Raw genomic sequence first — 26,427 nt, 5'->3', positions numbered from 1 at the left:
AATCGTTTGATTTTTCATTTAAAAATAAGTAAATTCGAAACAAAATAAAAGTCACAATTTCGGATACTGATTTGAATCCGGATAAGTTATGTCTTTCGAAGAGTTAGAGCAGGTAAAAACTGCATTGAATTGATAATACATTTAGTATAACGTTGCGTTAATAAGTATTATTTAGTTTGGTTTCTTAAAATGATATAATCATACAGTCATTAAACAAAAAATCATACTGTCACTAATAAAAAGGAAATGAAATTTTAAATGTTATTTATCAAACTTTCAAAGCATAGCAGACAGTCAATATAGTCCATTTGGATATGGCCCAGCCAGTGCTGTAGTGTGTGTGGGTAAGAACCAGCTGCCCGGTTAGCTCAGTTGGTTAGAGCGCCGTGCTAGTGTTCCGGCGGTCTACGGTTTGAGGCCCACACCGGGTGCATTTTTCCTCCTAGGTTTACTTTACTGGTGGCAGCGGTAAACGGCAGGAGTGCCTCCGTCAGCCTAAAAGGTTAATGGGGGGAGGAGTGTAGTGTGTGTGGGTTAAAACGAGCCGCCCAGTTAGCTCAGTTGGTTAGAGCGCCGTGCTAGTGTTCCGGCGGTTGTGGGTTCGACCCCCACACCGGGCACCTTTTTCCTCCTAGGATTACTTTAAAGCACCAAAGTTTTGCAGACAAGTTGACCTACCATAGACTGACAGACAATGTGGCCAAGACTGGAAGGTCTTGATCTTGTCTGTAAGGTCTACCAATCTGGGCCACCTAAAACCTAATTTACGCCACCAACCACTACCATAACACTAGTAGCATGGCATCTATGCTGAACCAATTGCACAGGGAAACACTGGAGGCCAGAAGAACCATGGCTCAGTTGACCATGTTCTTCAAGATTGTAAGCAAAGAAATAGACATCCCTGCAGACCAATTCTTAACACCATCCGAATCAAACACTAGAGTTTCACACTCGCTGAAGTACAGGCCCATATCAACATCTACAGCCTACTACAGAAACTCCTTCTTCCCTAGGACAGTAATACCTTGGAATAACTAGTGTGCGCCCATTGCAGAGGCCACCAACTTCCTTTAATCTTAATATTGAAAGTGTAGTGTCCCAGCTGGAAGTACCCATGTGCCGGCCATGGCTACCATAACCGGAGGTCTTGGGGGAAAAAGAGCAAAAACTCGGCTGGGAAAGACTTCTTTTATTTATTTGTCAAGCTTTCCAATCTTTTGACTTTTCCTCTTTACCAATAACCACCCATCACGTGTGACTGAAAAGATACCTGTAAATGTAGAAGATCTTTGCTGTATCGAATCTATCAAATGTGGGTCAAAAAGGCCAGTACCAGAAAGGCCCTTCTATGTCTATGACAAAGTCATGTTGTTTTCATAAACCTGTAGATGCAGACCTTCGATCATATATTTTTGGCATAAATGTGTTAAGTTATCATTATAATTTATTCAGAAATAAGCATTTTGCATCTTATTCGGTATACAGATTGAACTTGAACTTTTTTACTTTAACAACTTTTTCCTTAATTGTGCATCAGTGTACATTTTACGGGATCACTTACCAGTAATGCAACATTATAATAGTTATCATTTTCACCTCTTCTAAGACACACACAGCTAATCATCTGAAGGTCAATCCCACTCAAACAGGTGTTTTCTTTTATTTAAAAGCGGACCTTTCAGGACCGGGCCTTTCTAGTACTGGACCTTTTTGACCCAACTCCATCCATCTCGGTAGTAAGATTTGCCAATCAAGGTCATATTTCCACTCATGGCCATTTTTCAATCTGAGCCTAGTCATCAGCCAATCTGACCCATATAATCAGCCAGTCTGAGCCATATAATCAGCAAATCTGACCCATATAATTAGCCAATCTTGGCCATGACAAAATACAAAAAGTTACAATTCCATTAGTTGAATAATTAGAAAGATAAAAGCTTTGTAATGTTAAACTGATAAAAACATTTATGATTTAAGGATCCATTTGACACTCATGAATTTGTGGAGCGATTGGCATGGCGGACAATGGGGACAAAGGCCCGTAGTCAGCATGATGAATTTGATCCAATGTTGCTGCATGGGGCCTTTGAGCAGATGATATCTGACTTGAAGCAGAAGAATCGCATGGTCCAACAGCGGGTGGATAAACTAGAAGACGAATGCAAGGAGGAGGAAAAGAAGCACTGGTCACGAGTTGTGGACCTGCAGAGGAACAACCAGGTACAAAGTCAGAAGCGGTAAAAGTATGATTCTTTATGTAGCTTCTTTTATTTATACCTTGTAATATGTTTCTATCACACTTGGACATTGCCATAAATCTTGTGAAGCCTAAATAAAAAAATGAATGATAAAACATAGAAGTTTAAAAAAACATAGAAGTTTAAAATACATATTGTGTTTGTGATTCTATTTATTGTTTATTTATTGTGAAACCTTAATCTCACGCTAGCTGTTCCTTTTTAATTGCCTATTCATATATTCATTATTTGTGTATATCTTTTTTGCAAAACCAAAAATAAATAAAATCAACATACAAATGTCCTAAAGGCATGGAGATAATTCAAATAGAAAAGTAATCTAGTTCCTTTCATGACACAAAATGAGAAATTGAATTGTTTGTTTTCCAGACAGCCTATTCACACTTTGAAGGCCTGGCAGAGCGCATCAGTGTTGTGGCCACAAAGGTCGTTCACCTAGGTGACCAGCTTGAGGGGGTCAACACGCCCCGTGCTCGTGCTGTCGAGGCACAGAGGCTCATGAGCTACCTGTCAGAATTCTTCACTGATGAACCTCCTAAGTCAGCCATCTTTAAAGAGGACAACCAGGTTGATTACTGGCTGTTCAGTTTTATCACCATTACCTATTACTTTATATAATTATGTAACATGTACTTACGTTTTGCTAAATAAAGTTTATTTAGAATAGATCAATAAATGCTAGGGTGTCCACTCTTAAAGAACTGAGTAGTCTTGAATTTCATCACATTTCTACATGTCCCTCTAACTTAAGTTTACATAACAGCTTCAGCTGGCAGCAGAAATCATTCAGAAACTGCACATGATTGCTCTTGAGCTGCCTTCTACTGAGAAGTAAGTATATATATATATATATATATATATTACCGTATGTATTCTTTTAAGTCATTCCTGAGCACATGCTAAAGGAATTTAAGGTCACAATAATTTCAACGGTGTGAACACCAATAAAATAAAACTTTTGATGTTCACCTGGTGAATTGTATTCTGATCTTGCATTAAAACAAACAATTATATATATGAGTTGCATTGAGTGATTTTGGTTCCTATCAACAAAACTTTACTTTTTTGAATTTTTTACATATGAAAATGAAAGGCAAATAATTAACAAACAATTGGATATGTAAATAAATAGCATTTAGGACATGTTATTTAATACAGTTTATTATTCATTTTAATGAGACAATAAACTTATAAAACCTATGCAATAATTTAAAATGATTTAAGTAGTAGTTTTCTGATATTTTTTACGTTCATTAGTAACTGCAAAATTCATTCAAGCAGCAGGATCCTTTTAAAATAGCTGAACCATTTAGTTCAATATTGGTGATAAGTTCAAAAACACACATGCAGACAACAGTACTTTGACATCCTTAGTGATGTAATTTCGCATGTCAACAAGAAATGTTTTTGTCTAATGTGGCTAATTTATTGATCATTATCATTTACAGGAAAATAGCACTGTAAAATAACATTTACTACTTTTTATTGTTCTTCTATATAATTATGAAATATTGGAAGAAAAATAGAAGACCATCATCTCATACTATTTAGACCTATAATGATTGAATATTTGAAATATACCTGCCATTTTTTTAACTTATTTTCTGACAAATATTATATTACATGTTTTAACCTGATTGTAAATATGTAGCATGAATTTTGTTTCAGGTTCAATAAAGCAAGAACGAAAATAGCACGTAAGTTTAATTAAGAAAGAATTGCTCTGGTAGTATTATAACTCTGAGGCCCGTTTCAGTATACGAAGTCGTACATGTACCTTCAATATCTTAAAGTGACTCGCTCATGGTTTGTAAAATGCAGTTGTTTTTTTAATTACCAATCTAAGTGTGGCAAATCATAAGGGGTGTTAAAACAAAAATACCAAAAGCTGGAACCCTTCAGCAAATGTTGATATTTGCTCAAATATTGTCTTTGAAGACCACAATTTTCATGGGCATTAATAACACGATTGAAAATTAATTACGGCTGTGGTGTTGCGAGATTGGTTGATTGACATTTTCACATGATGTTATCAATGTGTCCTTAACAGGTCAACATATCCATCATTTTTCCCGGTGGCCGTGTGGACTAGCTGGCTGTTTTCTATTTTTTCTGTACCGGCGTGGGTTCGAACTCAACTAAAAACAAAATATTTGTTTATGCTATAACTGTGTTTTTTTCTGCAATTTCGATATCATAGAGTAAAATAATGATAAAATAAGTGTTTTCAGATGCATTACTGGAAAAACTAATTTTTGGTCCAAAAACATGAGCATGTCACTTTAAACCTGTAAAATATGCACAAATATTAACTAGTTGATTTTTTATATTGCAATATTTTCATTTTTAATACTGGCTTTTTTAATTCACACCAATATGTAGCAATATAAAGAAAACATGATACTAATGCTTAAAAGAAAATATGTTTGGATCAGGTTACCCGACCCTACTGTTTTTATAGTCAGTTAGTAAAAAAACAAAAGTGTGTCTTTCAATATGTAGTTCAAGACCTTAAAAGGGACCAGACACCAGATGGTACCATTGTAAGATAATAAAAAAAATGTCAAAAACTTACATAAAATTGATATTATTGTATCACATCCCTTATGAAACATGTATCTTTCGCAGTTTTTGCCTCTATTTTTTTTTCAATTCAAAATTTACTGGGTTTGTCTACCGCGTCAATCCTAGTAAATTTAAGAATAGCATAGGGATATTTATCATGACCTTCACATAGGAAACTATTATAAGCTATTTTTGAATGGGTAAACACAGTTAAAACAGTGACGAAATATTATTATGCCCCCGAAGGTGGGCATATTAAATTCGCACTGTCCGTCCGTCCGTGTGTCCGGCTCAATAACTCATGTCCGGGCTGTAACTTTCTCTTGTATGGACAGATTTTAAAATATCTTGCCACATGAGTTTGACATACCAAGACGACATGTTGCGTTCAAGACCCGTGTCCCCACCTCTTAGGTCAAGGTCACACTTAGGTGTTTATTCACAAGGGATTGCTGCATATAAGGACACAGAGTATAGATTGTCGTGTCCGGGCTGTAACTTTTTATTGTATGGACTGATTTTAAAAGAACTTGCTACATGTGTTTGACATACCAAGATGACATGTCGGGTGCAAGACCCATGTCCCTACCTCTAAGGTGAAAGATACACTTAGGTGTTTATTCACAATGGAATGCTGAATATAAGGTCATAAGAGTGTAGGTTGTCAAGTATGGGTGGTATTTGTTTTTGTTCAGTGGCAATTTAAAATAACTTGCCATATGTATTTGACACGTAAAGGCAAGATCAACTTTTCATGTACTGACCTTGTTCATAGGTCAATGTCACATTCAGGGGCATTCGTCACATACTGTGACAGCTCTTGTTTTATTCATGTAAAATGATGTATTATTGGCCTCATACTAGTTCATATAAATAATTATAGGCTTGTTTTCATGAAATACTGTATTTGCCGCATTTGGGACCATCTGATGTCTAGTCCCTTTAAAGCTTTATACAGAAGATTACTTTACCACAATTCTCAAATGATGACATAACGTTCTTACATAGAGCCTAATAAGAAAAATAAAAAATAGCCTACCTACCCTACCTGTGTTTGAAAAGAATGTAACCCTAACCAAACCATTTAAAAAATTCCTAAGACCATTTCAATTTACGACTTAAATTCGCTAAGATATTTGAAATTAGCCCAAGATACACACTACAGTAAAACTGCGGTCGTTTGAACAGGCGGTCGTTCGAGAACCGGCAGTCCAGAACATTTGTCCTTCTATTTTCATTTGAAATATACTGATGTTGCATCAAAACCTAAATAAGTTGATGAATAGAGCACAATAGCCGGTCCCAAACCCTGCACAAAACCTTATAACTCCCTCAAGGTAATAATTTCACACTTTATCCCAAACGCGTGTTCAAAAATAAACAAACAATTGCTAGGTGTTTTAGCAAGTTAGAAAAATTGCAAGGACAATTAAAAGGAAAATTTAATAAGGTGTAAAAAACCGTTTATCACTGTATATGCATGACCGATGATAGTTGACAAGGGCATTTGAGAAGATAATTAATCTGAATAATGCCATAATACTGTCATATTTAAATGTTGCTTGTGTAGAAAAAGTGCTTTTGGTAAAATTAAACATAACTATTTATTCATTTATATTTGTTTTTTTCTTTTATATTTCTTATATGACAGCCTTTGAACATATGAGCAATTTCCACAGAGCAACACATAATTGGTTTGAACAGTTTTGCAAAACAGACAAGAATGCACCAATCATCAATCCTTGATTTTGCGAAACTTAAATCTGACTAATGCCATAATATGTACTGTCATATTTAAATGTTACTTGTTTAGAAAATGTGTTTTTTGTAAAAATAAACAAAACTATTTATTCATTTATAATTGTTTTTTTCTTTTACATTTCGTATACGACAGCCTTTGAACATATGAGCGATTTCGACAACGCAACACGTAATCGGTGTGGTAGTCAACAGTCGGTTCGACTTCAACATTAAAATGCACTGAAAAATATTTCGTAACAGACTGGAAAATTGAAAATCGAGTCGTTCGAAACATCGGTTCACTCAGGGTTTGAGCTCGGACCCCGGTTATACAGTTATACTGTATATGATGCCCTCACTCCGATGACAAATGTCCAATCATATACATATGTGTATTGTCTGTGTGTACATTTAGTACTACTGTCAGCATTATTTAGCAAATATTTCTTCAATTGCTGCTTTTATGATTTATTTCAGACAAGTATGATGAGATTGAGGATAAGCTGATCAAGGACTTCTGTAAAGGCCACCACAACGGTGACAAACGCAAGATGAAGAGGTGTGCATCCGTACTTTCCAACTTTAAGGTATGACACTCAGTCTTTAATTTTACAAAATATATTACAATTTCATATACAATTACCTTCTATTCAAACTCTCTCCTAACTGTTTGCTTAAATCTTTTTTATTTCTTCCTTTATACTGTATTCAAATTAAAATGTATTTCTTGGATATGAATAATTATAGAAATCCAAAAAGGTTCAATGTAGTAAATACAAAAACGTATCTGTTTACAGGGACACGGCCGATGTATTGATACATTCATAGAGGAAACCCAAAAGGTAAGATAGAGATTTCCAGCAAATTCTCTAAAGAAAAGACATTATATGTAAATTACCTGCATAGAAGGGTTTGCTGTTCAACAGAAGTGCAATTTAAACCTAAGTTCACAATAAATTGTATGTAAGCTGTATTGGATCACTGAAAGAACTCAAATATTATGTTGATAACAATGTTTTCAGGGTTCGTTCATTAGTCCTGATCCATTTAGTGAGGTGTTCCCACTGTGTAAGCGGAGTAACGAACTGATCCAGGAAGTGTTTACAAATCCTGACATGGTTATGGGCAAACTTGTACAGAATATCTACATCACAAAACTACAGGTCGGTTCAGTCTGTGTGTGGCTTCATATGTATATATATATATATATATATATATATATATATATATATATATATATATATATATATATATATATATATATAATTGTGTGACTTTTTTCATATACTCTATAGGGCTTTATACATATACAGTCCCGAGTATTACTTATCAATTTGATAAAGGGTATGCAGGGGTCAGTGTTTATTAACACCTCACTGATAATGATCTAAGGAAAGCCGTAAAGTCATAAATACTGCTTCTCTGTATCAAATTCCCATTTTTTGCAACAAATTACTTGTACTTGCATTTATTCTTGTCTTCACTGTTCAGAACATTTCATTTGATTTTGTATACACTTGAAAATTCAAGTTTAATAATTAATTCTGTTATACAATTTATTTCATAATAGTTATATAAACTAAGTTGAGAATGAACCGTCTTTTTGTGAGATTTATAAAATAATCATAATAACTAACAAAGTTGTGTGTCTATAACATAAACATATATATCATTGTTTGCATTGGATTACAAACAATATGAACATTAACAGAAGCTTTTGAACACAGCTACTGTGAAATCATTAATGTTCGTGGGCATGAAATTTCGTGGTTTGCCGAAAAAAAAAACAATTTCGTGGGTACTTGAATTCGTGGATTTTCATTTTTGAAAAAAAAAAAAAATCGAAGATGCGATCGTCCTAGATCGTCTGCATAATATCCACGCGCTGGCCCGTGATTTCCCTCTTCTACGTCACTCGGTTTATGACACTCGCTAATGTGGTACGACATGCCAATTAGTGCATATACCCATATGTCACTTATCGATTTAATTGGATATAAAGGTAATAATTAATAATTAAAGAGGATAATTAAAGAGGATGTACCCTGATCATAAATGCAGATAGGGGAAGCCATTGAATGCCAATTAAGAATTTTGCAAACTGTGAAAACACCAAAAAGGTGCGTATATTGTCACGTTTGGTGCTTAGTAACCTTCAATGTACTAGTAATCGATTAATTATTTCATTAAATAACAAAAATCGAGTACAGACACTCATCACTCACATCTTGTAAACTTGGAGATTTTCATTAACAGCACATGTTTAAACACGTGCTTATAATTGTCATTTGCTGCATAAAACACATTTAATTGATTTGGTTCATTATTTGTTAAAGGCAGTTATAATATATTAACAGAATAATGATCGTAAGTTATACAGTGAGACAGGTTTTAACACTGTATACTGCGACCTCTGTAAATAATATACTAGAGTATGTACGTAACAAGGCAATTGAAAAAGTGAATAAAGGGTTTATATTTCGTGGGATCTTGAATTCGTGGATCACCCAACCCACGAAAACCACGAATATTAATGCCCCACAAACATTAATGATTTCACAGTAATTCAGATTTTTTTAATTATGTTATGATACTGTCAAGAGTTATGTATATTTCATCCTTAACCAAAAACAGAACAGAAATAGAACCGAACAGAACAAAAAAAAAATCGTTTTAAACAATTCAAACACATATAGGTAAAAAATGACCCTTGATCATTTGTAAATGTAATTTTTGCATAAATACCGGTAGTCATAGTGATCAGTATGATAATGCAAGCCGCGTTTTAAATACTCACTGCCCAGCTGGTATTCAATTCCTAGCACATGTTTCTGAGAACCGAGCGGGCAGTACATGGTATTTTAACTTGTTTTTGTCGTTCAGAACATTTAACTTGAATTAGTAGACTTGAACTTTTAAGTTGATGGATTAATTTTGTTCAATGTATTGCATTATAATAACATAACAGTTTAGAAAGAATTTTGTGGGATGTATTAAATAAGTATAATTAGAGCTATCACTGAATGTCATGATTATCCCTGCATGCCCAAGTGCCGGAATGCCAAATCATTTTAAATTTGACCTTATATGACAAAGATGTAGACGGGGCACAAGCTATCATCAATCAAGCTGCTAAAGCAAAACAAATTAAAGGGACACCAGTTTTAAGGGCGACACTTCCTCATACTGGTCACTCCTGCCAAACATTCTTTTTCAAATCCGACTATGAAAATGTAGACTTGACAAAAATGGGACGGACTAACGGACACATACTTAGTTAAGAAGGTTGCTGTGACCTTGACCTTGAAGTTAGGGGCATGGGTATTGAGTGCTACACATCCTCATGCTATGGTGGTCACTTCTGCCAGAAATGTACAGACGGACGTGACAATGGGAGTGATACCTATATAATCCCTACCTCACTTTGTGAAGCAGAAATTTAATGAATACATATTGTTTTTCTGTGACCAAAACGTAAACAAATCAGATGCGTTGGTTATTAAAAAAGGTGCAAACAAAAGTTAGCATAACACAAATTGCAGCAAAGTTATGCATGTTCCATCCTTTATCAAAAACAAGAACCGAAAAGAAACATTGTAATTTCATGTTTTAACATTTAATACTTAAATTTGTGTATGTGATTGGGGGTTTGAAATGCTCTTAACAGGATTATGTATATCCTTTTTGTATGCAAACATGTACTCCCTTTTCATTTTTTTGATACATCATTCAGGACAAATTCAATGCTCACATACTGCAATATTGGTCAGAACAAGGAACATCTTGGAATTGGAACACACAGTAAATAGCCCAGCAGGATGGCCTGCTAAGTGGTGATTAATTGACCTTTCATGCTGATTTCATGGACTGATAAGCCCTTTTCTCAAAATGAGGGGTTTGGGAGGCAATTTCCCTGGACTATATATATTGCTTTGACCTATGCTCTGTGGCTTCATACACATCTACCACTTTGTCATATACATAATGAGGTTTCATACACATCTATTACATTGCCATATACTTGGTGGGGATTCATACACATATATCACTTTGTCATATACTTGGTGGGGCTTCATACACACTTATCACTTTGTCATATACTTGGTGGGGCTTCATACACACTTATCACATTGTCATATACTTGGTGGGGCTTCATACACATCTATCACTTTGTCATATACTTGGTGGGCCTTCATACACATCTATCACTTTGTCATATACTTGGTGGGCCTTCATGCACATATATCACTTTGTCATATACTTGGTGGGCCTTCATACACACCTATCACTTTGTCATATACTTGGTGGGGCTTCATACACATATATCACATTGTCATATACTTGATGGGCCTTCATACACATCTATCACTTTGGCATATACTTGGTGGGCCTTCATACACATCTATCACTTTGTCATATACTTGGTGGGGCTTCATACACATATATCACTTTGTCATATACTTGGTGGGCCTTCATACACGCTTATCACATTGTCATATACTTGGTGAGCCTTCATACACATATATCACATTGTCATATACTTGGTGGGCCTTCATACACATATATCACTTTGCCATATACTTGGTGGGCCTTCATACACATATATCACTTTGCCATATACTTGGTGGGCCTTCATACACATCTATCACTTTGTCATATACTTGGTGGGGCTTCATACACATCTATCACTTTGTCATATACTTGGTGGGCCTTCATACACATATATCACTTTGTCATATACTTGGTGGGGCTTCATACACATATATCATTTTATACTTGGTGGGGCTTCATACACATATATCACTTTGTCATATACTTAGTGGGGCTTCATACACACATATATCACTTTGTCATATACTTGGTGGGCCTTCATACACATATATCACTTTGTCATATACTTGGTGGGGCTTCATACACATATATCATTTTATACTTGGTGGGACTTCATACACATATATCACTTTGTCATATACTTAGTGGGGCTTCATACACACATATATCACTTTGTCATATACTTGGTGGGGCTTCATACATATCTATCACTTTGTCATATACTTGGTGGGGCTTCATACACACTTATCACTTTGTAATATACTTGGTGGTGCTTCATACACACTTATCACTTTGTCATATACTTGGTGGGGCTTCATACACACTTATCACTTTGTCATATACTTGGTGGGCTTCATACACACTTATCACTTTGTCATATACTTGATGGGTCTTCATACATATCTATCACTTTGTCATATACTTGGTGGGCCTTCATACACATATATCACTTTGTCATATACTTGGTGGGGCTTCATACACACTTATCACTTTGTCATACACTTGGTGGGGCTTCATACACATATATCACTTTGTCATATACTTGGTGGGGCTTCATACACCCTTATCACTTTGTCATACACTTGGTGGTCCTTCATACACATCTATCACTTTGTCATATACTTGGTGGGCCTTCATACACATCTATCACTTTGTCATATACTTGGTGGGGCTTCATACACATATATCACTTTGTCATATACTTGGTGGGCCTTCATACACACTTATCACTTTGTCATACACTTGGTGGGCCTTCATACACACATCACTTTGTCATATACTTGGTGGGCCTTCAAACACATATATCACTTTGTCATATACTTGGTGGGGCTTCATACACACTTATCACTTTGTCATACACTTGGTGGGCCTTCATACACATCTATCACTTTGTCATATACTTGGTGGGCCTTCATACACATCTATCACTTTGTCATATACTTGGTGGGCCTTTATACACACTTATCACTTTGTCATATACTTGGTGGGCCTTCATACACATCTATCACTTTGTCGTATACTTGGTGGGCCTTCATACACACTTATCACATTGTCATATACTTGGTGGGCCTTCATACACATCTATCACTTTGTCATATACTTGGTGGGCCTTCATACACATCTATCACTTTGTCATATACTTGGTGGGCCTTTATACACACTTATCACTTTGTCATATACTTGGTGGGCCTTCATACACATCTATCACTTTGTCGTATACTTGGTGGGCCTTCATACACACTTATCACATTGTCATATACTTGGTGGGGCTTCATACACACTTATCACATTATCATATACTTGGTGGGGCTTCATACACACTTATCACATTATCATATACTTGGTGGGGCTTCATACACATCTATTACGTTGGCCTATGTTCTGTGGCTTCATACAAATTTGTCATATACTTCATGAAGTAGGCTAGGACTATTCCATTTAAACATGTAACCCACCCCAGGAAGGGAAAATAAAGAAATGGTAAAGGGGGAGGTTCTAGTTCATTTTTCTACTTTTTTTCATTGAATAAACTAAGACGGCAGTCCAATTTGAAATTGCCTTCCTAGGGTGGGTTATGTGGTAAAATATCACTAGTGAATATAATGTAATTTTTTGCCTACCAGGTATTTACAGATGGGACAACTGAACTGATTATAAAAGTATGTGGTGGGGGGAGGGGTAATTAACCAGAATTTTCAATTCTGGGTTAGAGATGGGCGGTCATACGGTTTTCATCCATAATATTGTGTTTAAGTTTTTTTCGGATCATAAATGCAACAATTTTTATATGATCTTCATGAAACTTGGTCATAATATTTTTGTCTTCATGGTATTTATGACCAGTTTGATTATGGGTCATCTTAAAATATTAGGTCACTATGTCAAATCAAGAAACAATTGCATTCAAAAATCTAATAGTGTTCATCCAGTCTTCAAGAAACACAGTCAGAATATTTCTTAGCATGATATTAAGATGGGTTATCCTAGGTCAAAAACTAGATGACTAGGTCATATCAAGAAAAAATGCATTCATAAATTCAACAATGTTTATCTAATCTTCAAGAAACTTAGTCAGGATATTTCTCAGCATAATATTTAGGACCATTGTGAATATGGGTTATCCCAGGTAAATAAAGATACATCCTGTCTTTTTCACAAATTGGTACACATCCTTATTATTGTAAAATAAGGCTGATGATTGAGATGTTTGTTTTCAGACATTTATTCAGAGCAAGTTGGATGATCAGTCTGACCCGGAGCAGTACTTGAAAGACTTCTTTGACATGTACACAAGGTAAGGTAACACTCAACTGCATGCTTGTATTAAGTATAAGCAAGAACAGGTTTATTGTAAAATATGAATTCTCCGATGTACATACATGTGCTGTTATATTATAATATTTGAAATATTAATAAGTGAGTATTACAAAGTACTCAAAAAAATACATTTAGTAATTTTAAGGATTTTAAAATGTGTAGGAAGGAAATATTACCATATTTCTTTCAGAACTTCAAAGCTGTCTAGTGACCTGTCTCAGTTCAAGATTGGCAATGACAGCTCATTTCTGCCCAAAATGTCCAAGGTCATCTTCCAGAAACATCTCGACAACTATATCAGGTACAAACTGGTGTTAGAATATTCTGCTAGTCCATGTTCAATTATGAACATTTCTAAACCCTGTTTAATTCTATTCAGATACGTTTCAGCTATTGTTGCAGATTATTTGTTTCATATACATGTACATAAATCTGAGTTGAAGATTGTATTCAGTATTATACAAAGAGTAAGTACAAGAACATCCAAAGACTTAAACACCATATTGACCAATCTCTATTAGTCAAACAAACTGAACATCTGCACCACATTCTTTGTTCAGTTTTGAGATCAAGTACCTGAATGAGAGATGTGGAGCCATCCTACAGCGTTATTATGATGGGAAAAACCACCAGAAGAAACAGATCCAGTCAGGAGGGTGAGATTTTTCTATTCAAGTTCCAATTCTTGTGCCTATAAGCTAGATCTAAAAAAATGGAATGGAAAGGTGTTGGTGGTTGTTGTTGTTGTGTTTTTTTTGGGGGGGAGGCGGTTCTTATTAACCAGGTTTTCACATAGTGAAACCTGGTTATTAGAATGGCGAACGTCGTTGTTCAGGGGGGCGGGCAGGCGGGCGGGCGGCGTCAAACTCACCTATGAAACTGAATAACTTTAGTAAGGGTTGACATATCTTGACCAGACTTGGTCTATAGAAAGAGTTTATGGGTACCTATAAAAAGAGTTTATGGGTACCTTTCATGGGATTGTGTTTGGGGTCCCTAGGGTCAAGGTCAAGGTCACTGTTCCTAAAATAGAAAAACGGTTGAAACTGAATAACTTAAGTTAGGGATGACATATCTTGACTAAACTTGGTCTATAGGATGAGTTTATGGATACCTTTCATGGGATTGCGTTTGGGGTCCCTAGGCTCAAGGTCAAGGTCACTGTTACCAAAAATAGAAAAATGGTTGAAACTGAATAACTTTAGTTAGGGATGACATATCTTGACTAAACTTGGTCAATAGGAAGAGTTTATTGATACCTTTCATGGGATTGCGTTTGGGGTCCCTAGGTTCAAGGTCACTGTTACTGAAAATAAAAAAAATGGTTCAAACTGAATATCTTTAGTTAGGGTTGACATTTCTTTACCAAACTTGGTCTATAGGAAGAGTTTATGGATACTTTCATGGGATTGCGTTTTGGGGTCCCTAGATTCAAGGTCAAGGTCACTGTTACTAAAAATAGAAAAACTGTTGAAACTGAATAATTTTAGTCAGGGTCTACATATCTTGACTAAACCAAGTATAAAGGAAGAGTGTATGTATACCTTTCATGGGATTGTGTTTGGGGTCCCTAGATTCAAGGTCAAGGTCACTGTTACTAAAAATAGAAAAATGGTTGAAACTGAATAACTTAGGTTAGGGTTGACATATCCTGACACAACTTGGTATAAAGGAAGAGTTTATGGATGCCTTTCAATGGATTGCATTTGGGGTCCCTAGGTTCAAGGTCACTGTTACTAAAAATAGAAAAATGGTTGAAAACAGACACAGGTTGAAGTTCTTCTGTCAATCATTAAAAACCTGGTTTCGTTGCATTGCGGTGTTTCTTGTTTGATTGATTGAAACGAAAGAAGAGTGTGTTATTCTTAGACTAAGTAACATGAAAACAAACGTGTTTTAATCCTTTATTAAAAAGAAAAATTGCTTCTGGCCATTAAATGTTTTGGATGGTATTTAATAATATAGATGTCATATTGCTATTAAACTACAAATAGTTATATCCAGAAATAGATGTATATGTTTTTGTTTACAGTTTATCTGAGCTGAGACGTGACCTGCAGGCAAAAATCGGAACCATGAATGTGAATATCAACATCGGCCCCACGGTAGAAAACTATGGGGGTGAAACTTTCCTCTCACAAGAGGTCTCCATCAACGTTCTGCAGGAGACAAAACAGGCCTTCAAAAGATGTCAGATGGTATGATCTTTATGGGGTTATAGTTAATAAAGTACTAGAAGTACTAAACTCAATAAAAATTATAAGAAATATTAATAATGATATGTATTGGCTAAAAGAGTTATATGTTTTTGATATTCAAGTCCAAGCTTGAAACTACAACTATTTTGATTTACTGCAGTTGTCTGGAGGTTCTGATGTCCCAGAAAATGCTGTGAAGATCCTAGATATTCTTATCAAATATCTTGTACTGGAGCATATAGACTACGCTGTGGAAGTAGGACTACAAGGTAAGTGTATGGTAGCACATAGACTATGCTGTCCAAGTAGGACTACAAGGTAAATGTATTGTAGCATATAGACTTTGCTGTGGAAGTAGGACTACAAGGTAAGTGTATGGTAGCACATAGACTATGCTGTCCAAGTAGGACTACAAGGTAAATGTATTGTAGCATATAGACTTTGCTGTGGAAGTAGGACTACAAGGTAAATGTACGGTAGCATATGGACTTAGCTGTCGAAATTACAAGATAAATGTATGGTAGCATATAGACTTAGCTGTGGAAGTAGGACTACGAGGTAAATGTATGGTAGCATATAGACTATGCTGTCGAAATTACAAGGTAAATGTATGGTAGCATATAGACTTTAGCTGTCGAAATTACAAGGTAAATGTATGGTAGCATATAGACTATGCTGTTGAAGTAGGACTACAAGGTAAATGTACAGTAGCATATAGACTTAGCTGTCGAAATTACAAGGTAAATGTACGATAGCATATAGACTTTAGCTGTCGAAATTACAAGGTAAATGTACGGTAGCATATAGACTGTGCTGTGGAAGTAAGACTACAAGGTAATGTACGGTAGCATATAGACTTAGCTGTGGAAGTAAGACTACAAGGTAAATGTACGGTAGCATATAGACTGAGCTGTGGAAATTACAAGGTAAATGTATGGTAGCATATAGACTGTGCTGTCCAAGTAGGACAACAAGGTAAATGTACGGTAGCATATAGACTTAGCTGTGGAAGTAAGACTACAAGGTAATGTACGGTAGCATATAGACTGAGCTGTGGAAGTAAGACTACAAGGTAAATGTACGGTAGCATATAGACTGAGCTGTGGAAGTAAGACTACAAGGTAAATGTACGGTAGCATATAGACTGAGCTGTGGAAGTAAGACTACAAGGTAAATGTACGGTAGCATATAGACTGAGCTGTGGAAATTACAAGGTAAATGAGTGGTAGCATATAGACTTTGCTCTTGAAGTTGGACTACAAGGTAAATGTACGGTAGCATATAGACTTAGCTGTCGAAATTACAAGGTAAATGTATGGTAGCATATAGACTATGCTGTTGAAGTAGGACTACAAGGTTAATGTATGGTAGCACATAGACGACTATGCTGTCCAAGTAGGACTACAAGGTAAATGTATGGTAGCATAGACGACTATGCTGTCCAAGTAGGACTACAAGGTAAGTGTATGGTAGCACATAGACTATGCTGTCCAAGTAGGACTACAAGGTAAATGTATGGTAGCATATAGACTATGCTGTCCAAGTAGGACTACACGGTAAATGCATGGTAGTATGTGGACTATGCTGTCGAAGTTGGACTACAAGGTAAATGTACAGTAGCACATAGACTATGCTTTCCAAGTAGGACTACAAGGTAAATGTATGGTAGTTGTAGCATATAGACTATACTGTTGATGTTGGACTACAAAGTAAATGTGTTGTAGCGTTTAGATTATGCTGTTGAAGTTGGACTACAAGGTAAATGTATGGTAGCTGTAGAATATAGACTATGCTGTTGAAGTTGGACTACAAGGTAAATGTATGGTAGCTGTAGAATATAGACTATGCTGTCGAAGTTTGACTACAAGGTAAATGTATGGTAGCTGTAGAATATAGACTATGCTGTTGAAGTTGGCCATAAGGTCAATGTATGGTAGCTGTAGAATATAGACTATGCTGTTGAAGTTTGACTACAAGGTAAATGTATGGTAGCTGTAGAATATAGACTATGCTGTTAAAGTTGGACTACAAGGTAAATGTATGGTAGCTGTAGAATATAGACTATGCTGTTAAAGTTGGACTACAAGGTAAATGTATGGTAGCTGTAGAATATAGACTATGCTGTCAAAGTTGGCCATAACGTAAATGTATGGTAGCTGTAGAATATAGACTATGCTGTTGAAGTTGGACTACAAGGTAAATGTATGGTAGCTGTAGAATATAGACTATGCTGTTGAAGTTGGACTACAAGGTAAATGTATGGTAACTGTAGAATATAGACTATGCTGTTGAAGTTGGACTACAAGGTAAATGTATGGTAGCTGTAGAATATAGACTATGCTGTTGAAGTTGGACTACAAGGTAAATGTATGGTAGCTGTAGAATATAGACTATGCTGTTGAAGTTGGACTACAAGGTAAATGTATGGTAGCTGTAGAATATAGACTATGCTGTTGAAGTTGGACTACAAGGTAAATGTATGGTAGCTGTAGAATATAGACTATGCTGTTGAAGTTGGACTACAAGGTAAATGTATGGTAGCTGTAGAATATAGACTATGCTGTTGAAGTTGGACTACAAGGTAAATGTATGGTAGCTGTAGAATATAGACTATGCTGTTGAAGTTGGACTACAAGGTAAATGTATGGTAGCTGTAGAATATAGACTATGCTGTTGAAGTTGGACTACAAGGTAAATGTATGGTAGCTGTAGAATATAGACTATGCTGTCGAAGTTTGACTACAAGGTAAATGTATGGTAGCTGTAGAATATAGACTATGCTGTCGAAGTTGGACTACAAGGTAAATGTATGGTAGCTGTAGAATATAGACTATGCTGTTGAAGTTGGACTACAAGGTAAATGTATGGTAGCTGTAAAATATAGACTATGCTGTTGAAGTTGGACTACAAGGTAAATGTATGGTAGCTGTAGAATATAGACTATGCTGTTGAAGTTGGACTACAAGGTAAATGTATGGTAGCTGTAAAATATAGACTATGCTGTTGAAGTTGGACTACAAGGTAAATGTATGGTAGCTGTAGAATATAGACTATGCTGTTGAAGTTGGACTACAAGGTAAAGTGTTGTAGCATATTGAACAAGCATAATTCGGAACAAGCTTGATTTGTACTGTTTGTACCAGTATTTTGTTTTCAGATATGGCTGAATTAGAATGTGTTAATATTGACTATATATTGACCAATGTATTTGAAATGTAGTTGCCTTTATTTATAAATACATATATGTTTTGATATATGGTATGTAATTTGTATTTCAGCCATTCCAGTTTCTGAGCCTAAAGTTGCCCCCGAGATCTATTTCTTCGACACAGTTCAGCAGGCCAACACCCTGTTTCATCTGTTTGAGAAACAATTCATGGACAGTGCTGTTCCCCTTTTCCTGTAAGCTGATAATTCATTCATATTTGTACATTATACATTGTGGAACAGATGTTATGGGTGCTAAAGATTATCAAATCTATATTGTTGTCATTTTGAGTAACTAACAGGGTTCGATGAATGGAAAAAGAAAAAATTATATTCAATGTAGTTTGCAACTTTTTTCCCAAGATATATTTTACCAATATTAATTAATAGATGTTGTCTATATGTGTTGTTGTTTTTGGAATGTATCTTTTGTTATTTTTAACCAGATTTTCAACGAAAACCAGGTTATTAGAATGTTGATGTCGAGCTAGGTTGACATTGCTTTTGATGCGGGTCCCTGAAACTTTAAAAAGAAAAATGGTTTCTTCCCAATACCTTAAGTTAGAATTGATGGATAGTAATGAAAGTTGGTGTGTAGCTAGCTTGGGATTGATTTTGAGGAGGGGAGGGGGGGGGTCAAGGTTACTGTTACTTTAATAGAAAAAGGTTTCCACACAACAGTTTTAGTTAGAATTGAAGGAAACTAAACACATAAGATACTTAACTGAAGTAATTTTCAGTTACATTTCTTTGTGCTATAAGTTAAGATATAGCCTGCTATTTTATCCTAACTCATGCAAGAAATTAATTGGCTGATATTTTTGATTGACCATATATTGAAAACCTGGCTTTGTGGCATTGAACTTCTAGTTTAATTGTGTGATATGACTGTATGAGAAAACCTATATGTATTTCCCCCTCACAGAGTTGATGGTACAGACATTGTGTAAGTGAACCACAATTTGCTGTGTTCTATCTGCCTTCAGAACATCTACAATGTAGTGTCAAGGATCTAGTGTAGTCTGGCAATAACTTTTAACAGTAACATTGTAACATTTTGCGTACCAGATACTGCTGAAGGAACAAGCATTTTAATATCTTTGACTTTTAGACATAATATCTGAGCTTCTGTAACCAAATGTCTTTCTTATAATATACATGTAACTTGTACTTGATCTTGATACCTTAATACTTCTGAATTGATAGTACATGTAATGTATATACTTCATATTGAAAATTTTATGCCTTTGTAGCTGCAGACCATTATGGAACATATTCTGATCACCAGTAGAGACACTCCTTTGAATATATGTTGTGTATTCTATACAACATTCTGTTAGCGATGTGGTTCAATGCTTGTCTAAGCTAGGTTATCGTACGATTGATATATGTAACTCTATGACCATACACATGTAGTTCTTTTCTTCAATTGTTTTTTTCTGGTTTGGTTTTGAAAAGTGCTTTATACTGTTTGTTACGTATTATAAGTTTTATTAAAAATTGAGATTGTGAATACAAAAATAATGTTTTCACTTCTTTTTTATAAAGGTAGATATATACAAACATACAAGTCTCTTGATGTTACTCTTTACACATTTTGACTTGCTAATTCACCACATTATTTTACATTTTTCCACCCTCAGTTTATGACATCATGTAAACCTACTTCTCCTTAGGTCAACCCCACTGTATGCGGACTGCCTACACCGTAAACGTGAACTACGGGACAACCTGGAGTCAAAGATTGACACGGGCCTGGACCGCGCTGTCACATCCATCTGCAATTGGGTCCGCTATATTCTCACCTCTGAACAGAAGAAGAAAGACTTCCTGCCAGATGATGACTCCGTCCTTGCTCAGATGGGCACTCCAGTATGTACATACTTGCATGGACTGAATTGATATCACACATTTTCATTGATCCTGAAGAAACATATTGCAAGGAAATTCAAATTATGATATTAGAGTCATACTTTATGCAAGGCTTATTTCAGCATCAGGACGATGGTAATATTATGCTGTTTTTATGCCCCCGAAGGTGGGCATATTAAAATCGCACCGTCCGTCCGTCAATCCGTCCGTCCGGCTCTGTAACTTTCTCTTGTATGGACAGATTTTAAAATAACCTGCCACATGTGTTCCACATACCAAGACGACGTGTCGCCTGCAAGACCCGTGTCCCTACCTCAAAGGTCAAGGTCACACTTAGTGTTTATTCACAATGGAGTGCTGCATATAAGGGCATAGAGTATAGGTTGTCGTGTCCGGGCTGTAACTTTCCCTTGTATGTTTTAAAATAACTTGCTAAATGTGTTCCACATACCAAGACGACGTGTCCCGTGCAAAACCCGTGTCCCTACTTCAAAGGTCAAGGTCACACTTAGTGTTTATTCACAATGGAGTGCTGCATATAAGGACATAGAGTATAAGTTGTCTTGTCCTGGCTGTAACTTTCTCTTATATGGAAATATTTTAAAATAACTTGCCACATGTGTTCCACATACCAAGACGACGTGTCGCGTGCAAGACCCGTGTCCCTACCTCAAAGTTCAAGGTCTCACATAGTGTTTATTCACAATGGAATGCTGCATATAAGGACATAGAGTATAGGTTGTCGTGTCCGAGCTGTAACTTTCCCTTATATGGACAGATTTTAAAATAACTTGCCACATGTGTTCCACATACCAAGACGACGTGTCGCCTGCAAGACCCGTGTCCCTACCTCAAAGGTCAAGGTCACACATAGTGTTTATTCACAATGGAGTGCTGCATATAAGGACATAGAGTATAGGTTGTCGTGTCCGGGCTGTAACTTTCTCTTGTATGGACAGATTTTAAAATAACTTGCCACATGTGTTCCACATACCAAGACGACGTGTTGTGTGCAAGACCCGTGTCCCTGCCTCAAAGGTCAAGGTCACACATAGTGTTTATTCACAATGGAGTGCTGCATATAAGGACATAGAGTATAGGTTGTCTTGTCCTGGCTGTAACTTTCCTTTGTATGGACAGATTTTAAAATAACTTGCCACATGTGTTCCACTTACCAAAACGATGTGTCGCGTGCAAGACCCGTGTCCCTGCCTCAAAGGTCAAGGTCACACTTAGTGTTTATTCACAATGGAGTGCTGCATATAAGGACATAGAGTATAGGTTGTCGTGTCAGGGCTGTTACTTTCCCTAGTATGAACAGATTTTAAAATAACTTGCCAAATGTGTTCCACATACGAAGACGACGTGTCGTGTGCAAGACCCATGTCCCTACCTTAAGGTGAAAGATACACTAAGTGTTTATTCACCAGGGAATTCTGAATATAAGGACATAACAGTGTAGGTTGTCAAGTATGGGTAGTATTTTTTTATGTTCAGAGGCAATTTAAAATAACTTGCCATATGTATTTGACACGTAAAGGCAAAATCAACTTTTCATGTACTGACCTTGTTCGTAGGTCAATGTCACATTCGGGGGCATTCGTCACATACTGTGACAGCTCTTGTTTTCTACATTGACTAGATTAGTTTTGGAATGCCTTTTAATTCAATCACAGCAGATTTGTGATACCTTAAATGGCTTAATCCAATAAAGGCATCTCCTAAATGGGGGAAGACACACTTTGTTTATTTTTTGCGCAAAGTGCATAGTAGTATTTGAAACATTTTATTCTGGGGAAGACATTGCACTTATGCTTTTTCTGAAATTAGATGATACGAGTGCTATAAGCATATGTTATTAATGAAATAAAAGTAAAGTCTTACCAAAAATATTATTTATAAACAACACCCCCATCCAGGCATCGGCTAAGGTTGTTCGGTTTCTGTCTGGCCAACACTCAATGATCAGGGACAACATGGACGGGAAGAATGTGGAGATTGTTCTGCTGGAGCTGGGGACCAGGTTACATCGCATCATTTATGACCACCTCACACAGTTCTCATACAATTCACTGGGTATGTGGCTCAATAACTGTTGTTTTCCAAGCATGACAAGTAATATATATTTTGTTTTTGCTGCACTGTACTGTAGCCTATTCTAATACCTTTTTAATGTCAAAATCCCATTTTTAGAGGCTACAAAAAGATTCCTTGGTGGAGATGAAACCTTTTGGGTGAATTATCGATTTCTGTTCAACTTGTAGATCATAGTAAAATAACACTACTGTTGTTGTTTCTGTTCATCAGGAGCAATGTTGGTGATCTGTGACGTGAATGAATACCGAAAGTGTGTAAAGGATTTTGAGCTGCCGCTCGTATCTCAGCTGTTTGAGAAACTACACGCCCTTTGTAACCTGCTTGTTGTTGTACCAGAAAACCTGAAACAAGTCTGCGGCGGGGACCAACTGGTGAGTGCACTTGTGAACTTGCTTTATGAATCTTTTATGTCTGTCAAGTTTGATGTTCTTAAGGTAATTAATTCTATTTTGTACATGTATCATATTTATTAAATATTTTTTCTTGCTTTATTCAGAACCAAATTTATTCATTGTGCATTATTTTGCTGTGGATATAGAACATGCATGATATCTGAATGGTCTATTTCAGGCAGGTGTACATTTGCTGTGGATATAGAACATGCATGATATCTGAATGGTCTATTTCAGGCAGGTGTACATTTGCTGTGGATATAGAACATGCATGATATCTGAATGGTCTATTTCAGGCAGGTGTACATTTGCTGTGGATATAGAACATGCATGATATCTGAATGGTCTATTTCAGGCAGGAACACATTTGCTGTGGATATAGAACATTCACGATATCTGAATGGTCTATTTCAGGCAGGTGTGCTTTTGCTTTGCATATAGAACATGGATGATATCTGAATGGTCCATGTCAAGAGAGTATACATTTGCTATAGATATAGAACATGTGCGATATCTGAATGTTGTTGTGTTTTTTTCAGACGGGGCTGGATAAGAGTGTCTTGTTGTCTTTTATCCAGCTAAGAGCTGACTATAGGTCGGCAAAACTAGCCACAGTCCTCAAGTAAAATACTTACAGAAGTCAGACAGAGGTGGCTAGTTCTGATGCTGAAGTGAACAATACAACAGCTTAATGTGTTACGCCATGCATCTGTTATTTATGTGGTATAAGTATTTCTTATCATGTACAAACTTTTGTACTTTTGTACTCAGCTTATATTACATTTAATTGTTTTATACCGGATTATAATTATTTGCTTCAGTTATAACAACAAATAAACAACACCAATTGACATTTGATTATCACGTATAAACAGCAGACATAATTATATAGTTCCTCTAATAGTTATCGTTACCTTTTAAAGCTTGTTCAAGATTATAGGTAGATGTAAAAAGTGTCTCATCTAAGGGTTGAGGATGTATAATGTACCGATAAGCTGAAAGCTGTGGCAATGTGCAATATTGCTAAATTTATTTATTGTCCTCTACGCTTGGGTGTGTTGCAAGTGAATGTACATTATGATTTTTGCTTGTATTTAAAAAAGATCAATAACTTGAATAAAATCTATTAATCTTTTCAATGTTCTTTTTCAGCTCTCCCTCATTGTTTTTTTTTCACCGGTTATTTATTTCCCTAGTGTTATGTGATTTTCAACAAAATTTTCCTAAGATGTGTTGCCCAATTTTGTAGTTTGTAAGAAATTGGATTTTCAGGGGTTTTAGGGAATTTAAATGGCACATTACCATTCTCTATATAGGCATTGCTTCAGAACCAAGTTCAATATAAGGTTACACTTGAAGTAAAATGTGGCCACAAACCATGAAGGAATATAACTTCAATAGAACGCTACGTGACTGTTATGATACTGAGATTTGAAAATAAACAACCTGCTTACGTGATTTGGTGGTTTACACATAATTGAAATATTTTTTGTAAAAAATGTTTGGGGATGTAAAACAGAAAAACTAAATAAGAATTGAAACATGACTTGTATTTCAGAGCTGACACATTCATTACATGATTCCTTTTTTTAAATAATGGCCATGAAATCAGTATTCAATTTTTGACAAGCGGAGACAGACAAACAGAAAACGAACACTTTTAAGAGAATCATTAAAGCAATTATGATAATTTTAAGGTTTATTTCAATGCAAATAAGTCTATACTTAGAATATGGGATTGAAAAATAGAGTCAAGTTTCATGGATGTTAGTCCTCACACACTTCAGAATTAAAATTAATTCTCTTCTTATTGAACTGTTGTGTTAAGATAACAGACTTGAAAACAATATCTCAGTTTGTTTTATAGTGTGTTTAGTAGTTCTTTTCTATTTATGATACTTTGACCACATGATGTCTGTTGTATTTTTTTTCTCATTCAAAATAATCCTTACAAACATTTTAGTATAATATGTCCATGGCAATGTATGGATGGCATAGGATGTAGGGTCGGGCGTCATAATCTAAATTACATTTACTGACAGGTTGATATGTTGTGCACTGGATAACACTATATGCAGATACTTTCAAAGAGTCGTCTCCTAAATCAGAACAAAAGAAATGCTTTTTTTCTGAAATAAGTTTTTCTTTAAAGAACTCTTCTGGATCAAGGGACCATGATTATGAACAGTCCGAGTGGCAGAACTGCAAATCTTCATTCTATTGTAACATTCTTTATGAGTTTTGATGATAAAATGAGCTGAATTTTATTACTATTCAAAATTGTACAATTATTCTTCCATGCTGAATTCCGGTTGCCTTGACAACTGAAAGGAATTTAAAAAAATATATATTTTTCACAAAAACCATGAGGTCTAGAGCTAAGATATTTGGTTTGCTACATCGTCTTGTGATCCTCTGCCAAGTTTGTTAAACCAAAAGCCCCTGAGGACAAAACTGGCCAAACTCAGGGGTTCACAAATATCCTATGCACCTTTTCGTCAGTGCCAGAAATCAATATTTGACTTGATGGCCTCAAAAGTAGGGTATGACTTGTATAGAGAAATCTTTGAAAATGTTCTTGTCTGAAACCACCAGGCCCAGATATTCGATATATTTTTATCTACCATCATATAGTAACCCTCTATCAAGTTTTTTTTATCAAATTGTGCCCCTGTGATCATAAGTTTCCAATAGACTTGTATAAGAAAATCTCTTTTCTAATACCACTAGGCCCGGACCCTTTTATATTCAACGAGGTATTCACATAGTGAAACCTGGTTATAAGAATGGTGTACGTCCTTGGTCGGCCAGAAGAGTAAAACCCATCTATGAAGGTTATTAACTTAAGGAAGGATTGACATATCTTGACCAAACTTATATAGGAAGAGATAAAGGACACCTTTCATGGGATTGCGTTTGGAGCCAAGGTAAGGGTCACTGTTACTA

The 26,427-nt window shown here is 35.8% G+C and overlaps 1 protein-coding gene across 2 annotated transcripts; it reads left to right on the top strand.

Annotated features, from left to right (window-relative positions):
- LOC128232921 (exocyst complex component 5-like) lies at nucleotides 1-24,615 on the top strand. Of its 2 annotated transcripts, XM_052946725.1 has the most exons (19): nucleotides 1-112; nucleotides 1,981-2,223; nucleotides 2,631-2,828; nucleotides 3,025-3,092; nucleotides 3,930-3,958; nucleotides 7,044-7,153; nucleotides 7,364-7,408; nucleotides 7,589-7,729; nucleotides 13,616-13,692; nucleotides 13,906-14,016; nucleotides 14,276-14,371; nucleotides 15,748-15,913; nucleotides 16,074-16,182; nucleotides 19,192-19,315; nucleotides 20,046-20,066; nucleotides 20,797-20,992; nucleotides 22,912-23,068; nucleotides 23,300-23,460; nucleotides 24,021-24,615. In XM_052946725.1, exons 1-19 carry the CDS (start codon nucleotides 89-91, stop codon nucleotides 24,105-24,107), a joined length of 2,163 nt encoding a protein of 720 aa, XP_052802685.1. In that variant the 5' UTR covers nucleotides 1-88; the 3' UTR covers nucleotides 24,108-24,615. The 2 variants fall into 2 exon arrangements, with proteins under 2 accessions (XP_052802685.1, XP_052802686.1); XM_052946726.1 differs by lacking the exon at nucleotides 20,046-20,066.
- Nucleotides 24,616-26,427: the final 1,812 nt, after the last annotated feature.

The sequence above is a fragment of the Mya arenaria genome, chromosome 4 (genome assembly GCF_026914265.1).
Source record: "Mya arenaria isolate MELC-2E11 chromosome 4, ASM2691426v1".
Classification (NCBI taxonomy): Eukaryota; Metazoa; Mollusca; class Bivalvia; order Myida; family Myidae; genus Mya; species Mya arenaria.
Note: the sequence above shows the minus strand (reverse complement) of the source record. Positions and strands in the feature narration are given on the sequence as shown.

Excerpts from the sequence above, each read along its gene's own strand:
- LOC128232921 (XM_052946725.1), top strand. The coding sequence starts at position 89 with ATGTCTTTCGAAGAGTTAGAGCAG. Across the intron at positions 2,829-3,024 it reads TCTTTAAAGAGGACAACCAG|CTTCAGCTGGCAGCAGAAAT; the intron begins GTTGATTACTGG and ends TTTACATAACAG. Across the intron at positions 20,067-20,796 it reads GTTGATGGTACAGACATTGT|GTCAACCCCACTGTATGCGG; the intron begins GTAAGTGAACCA and ends ACTTCTCCTTAG.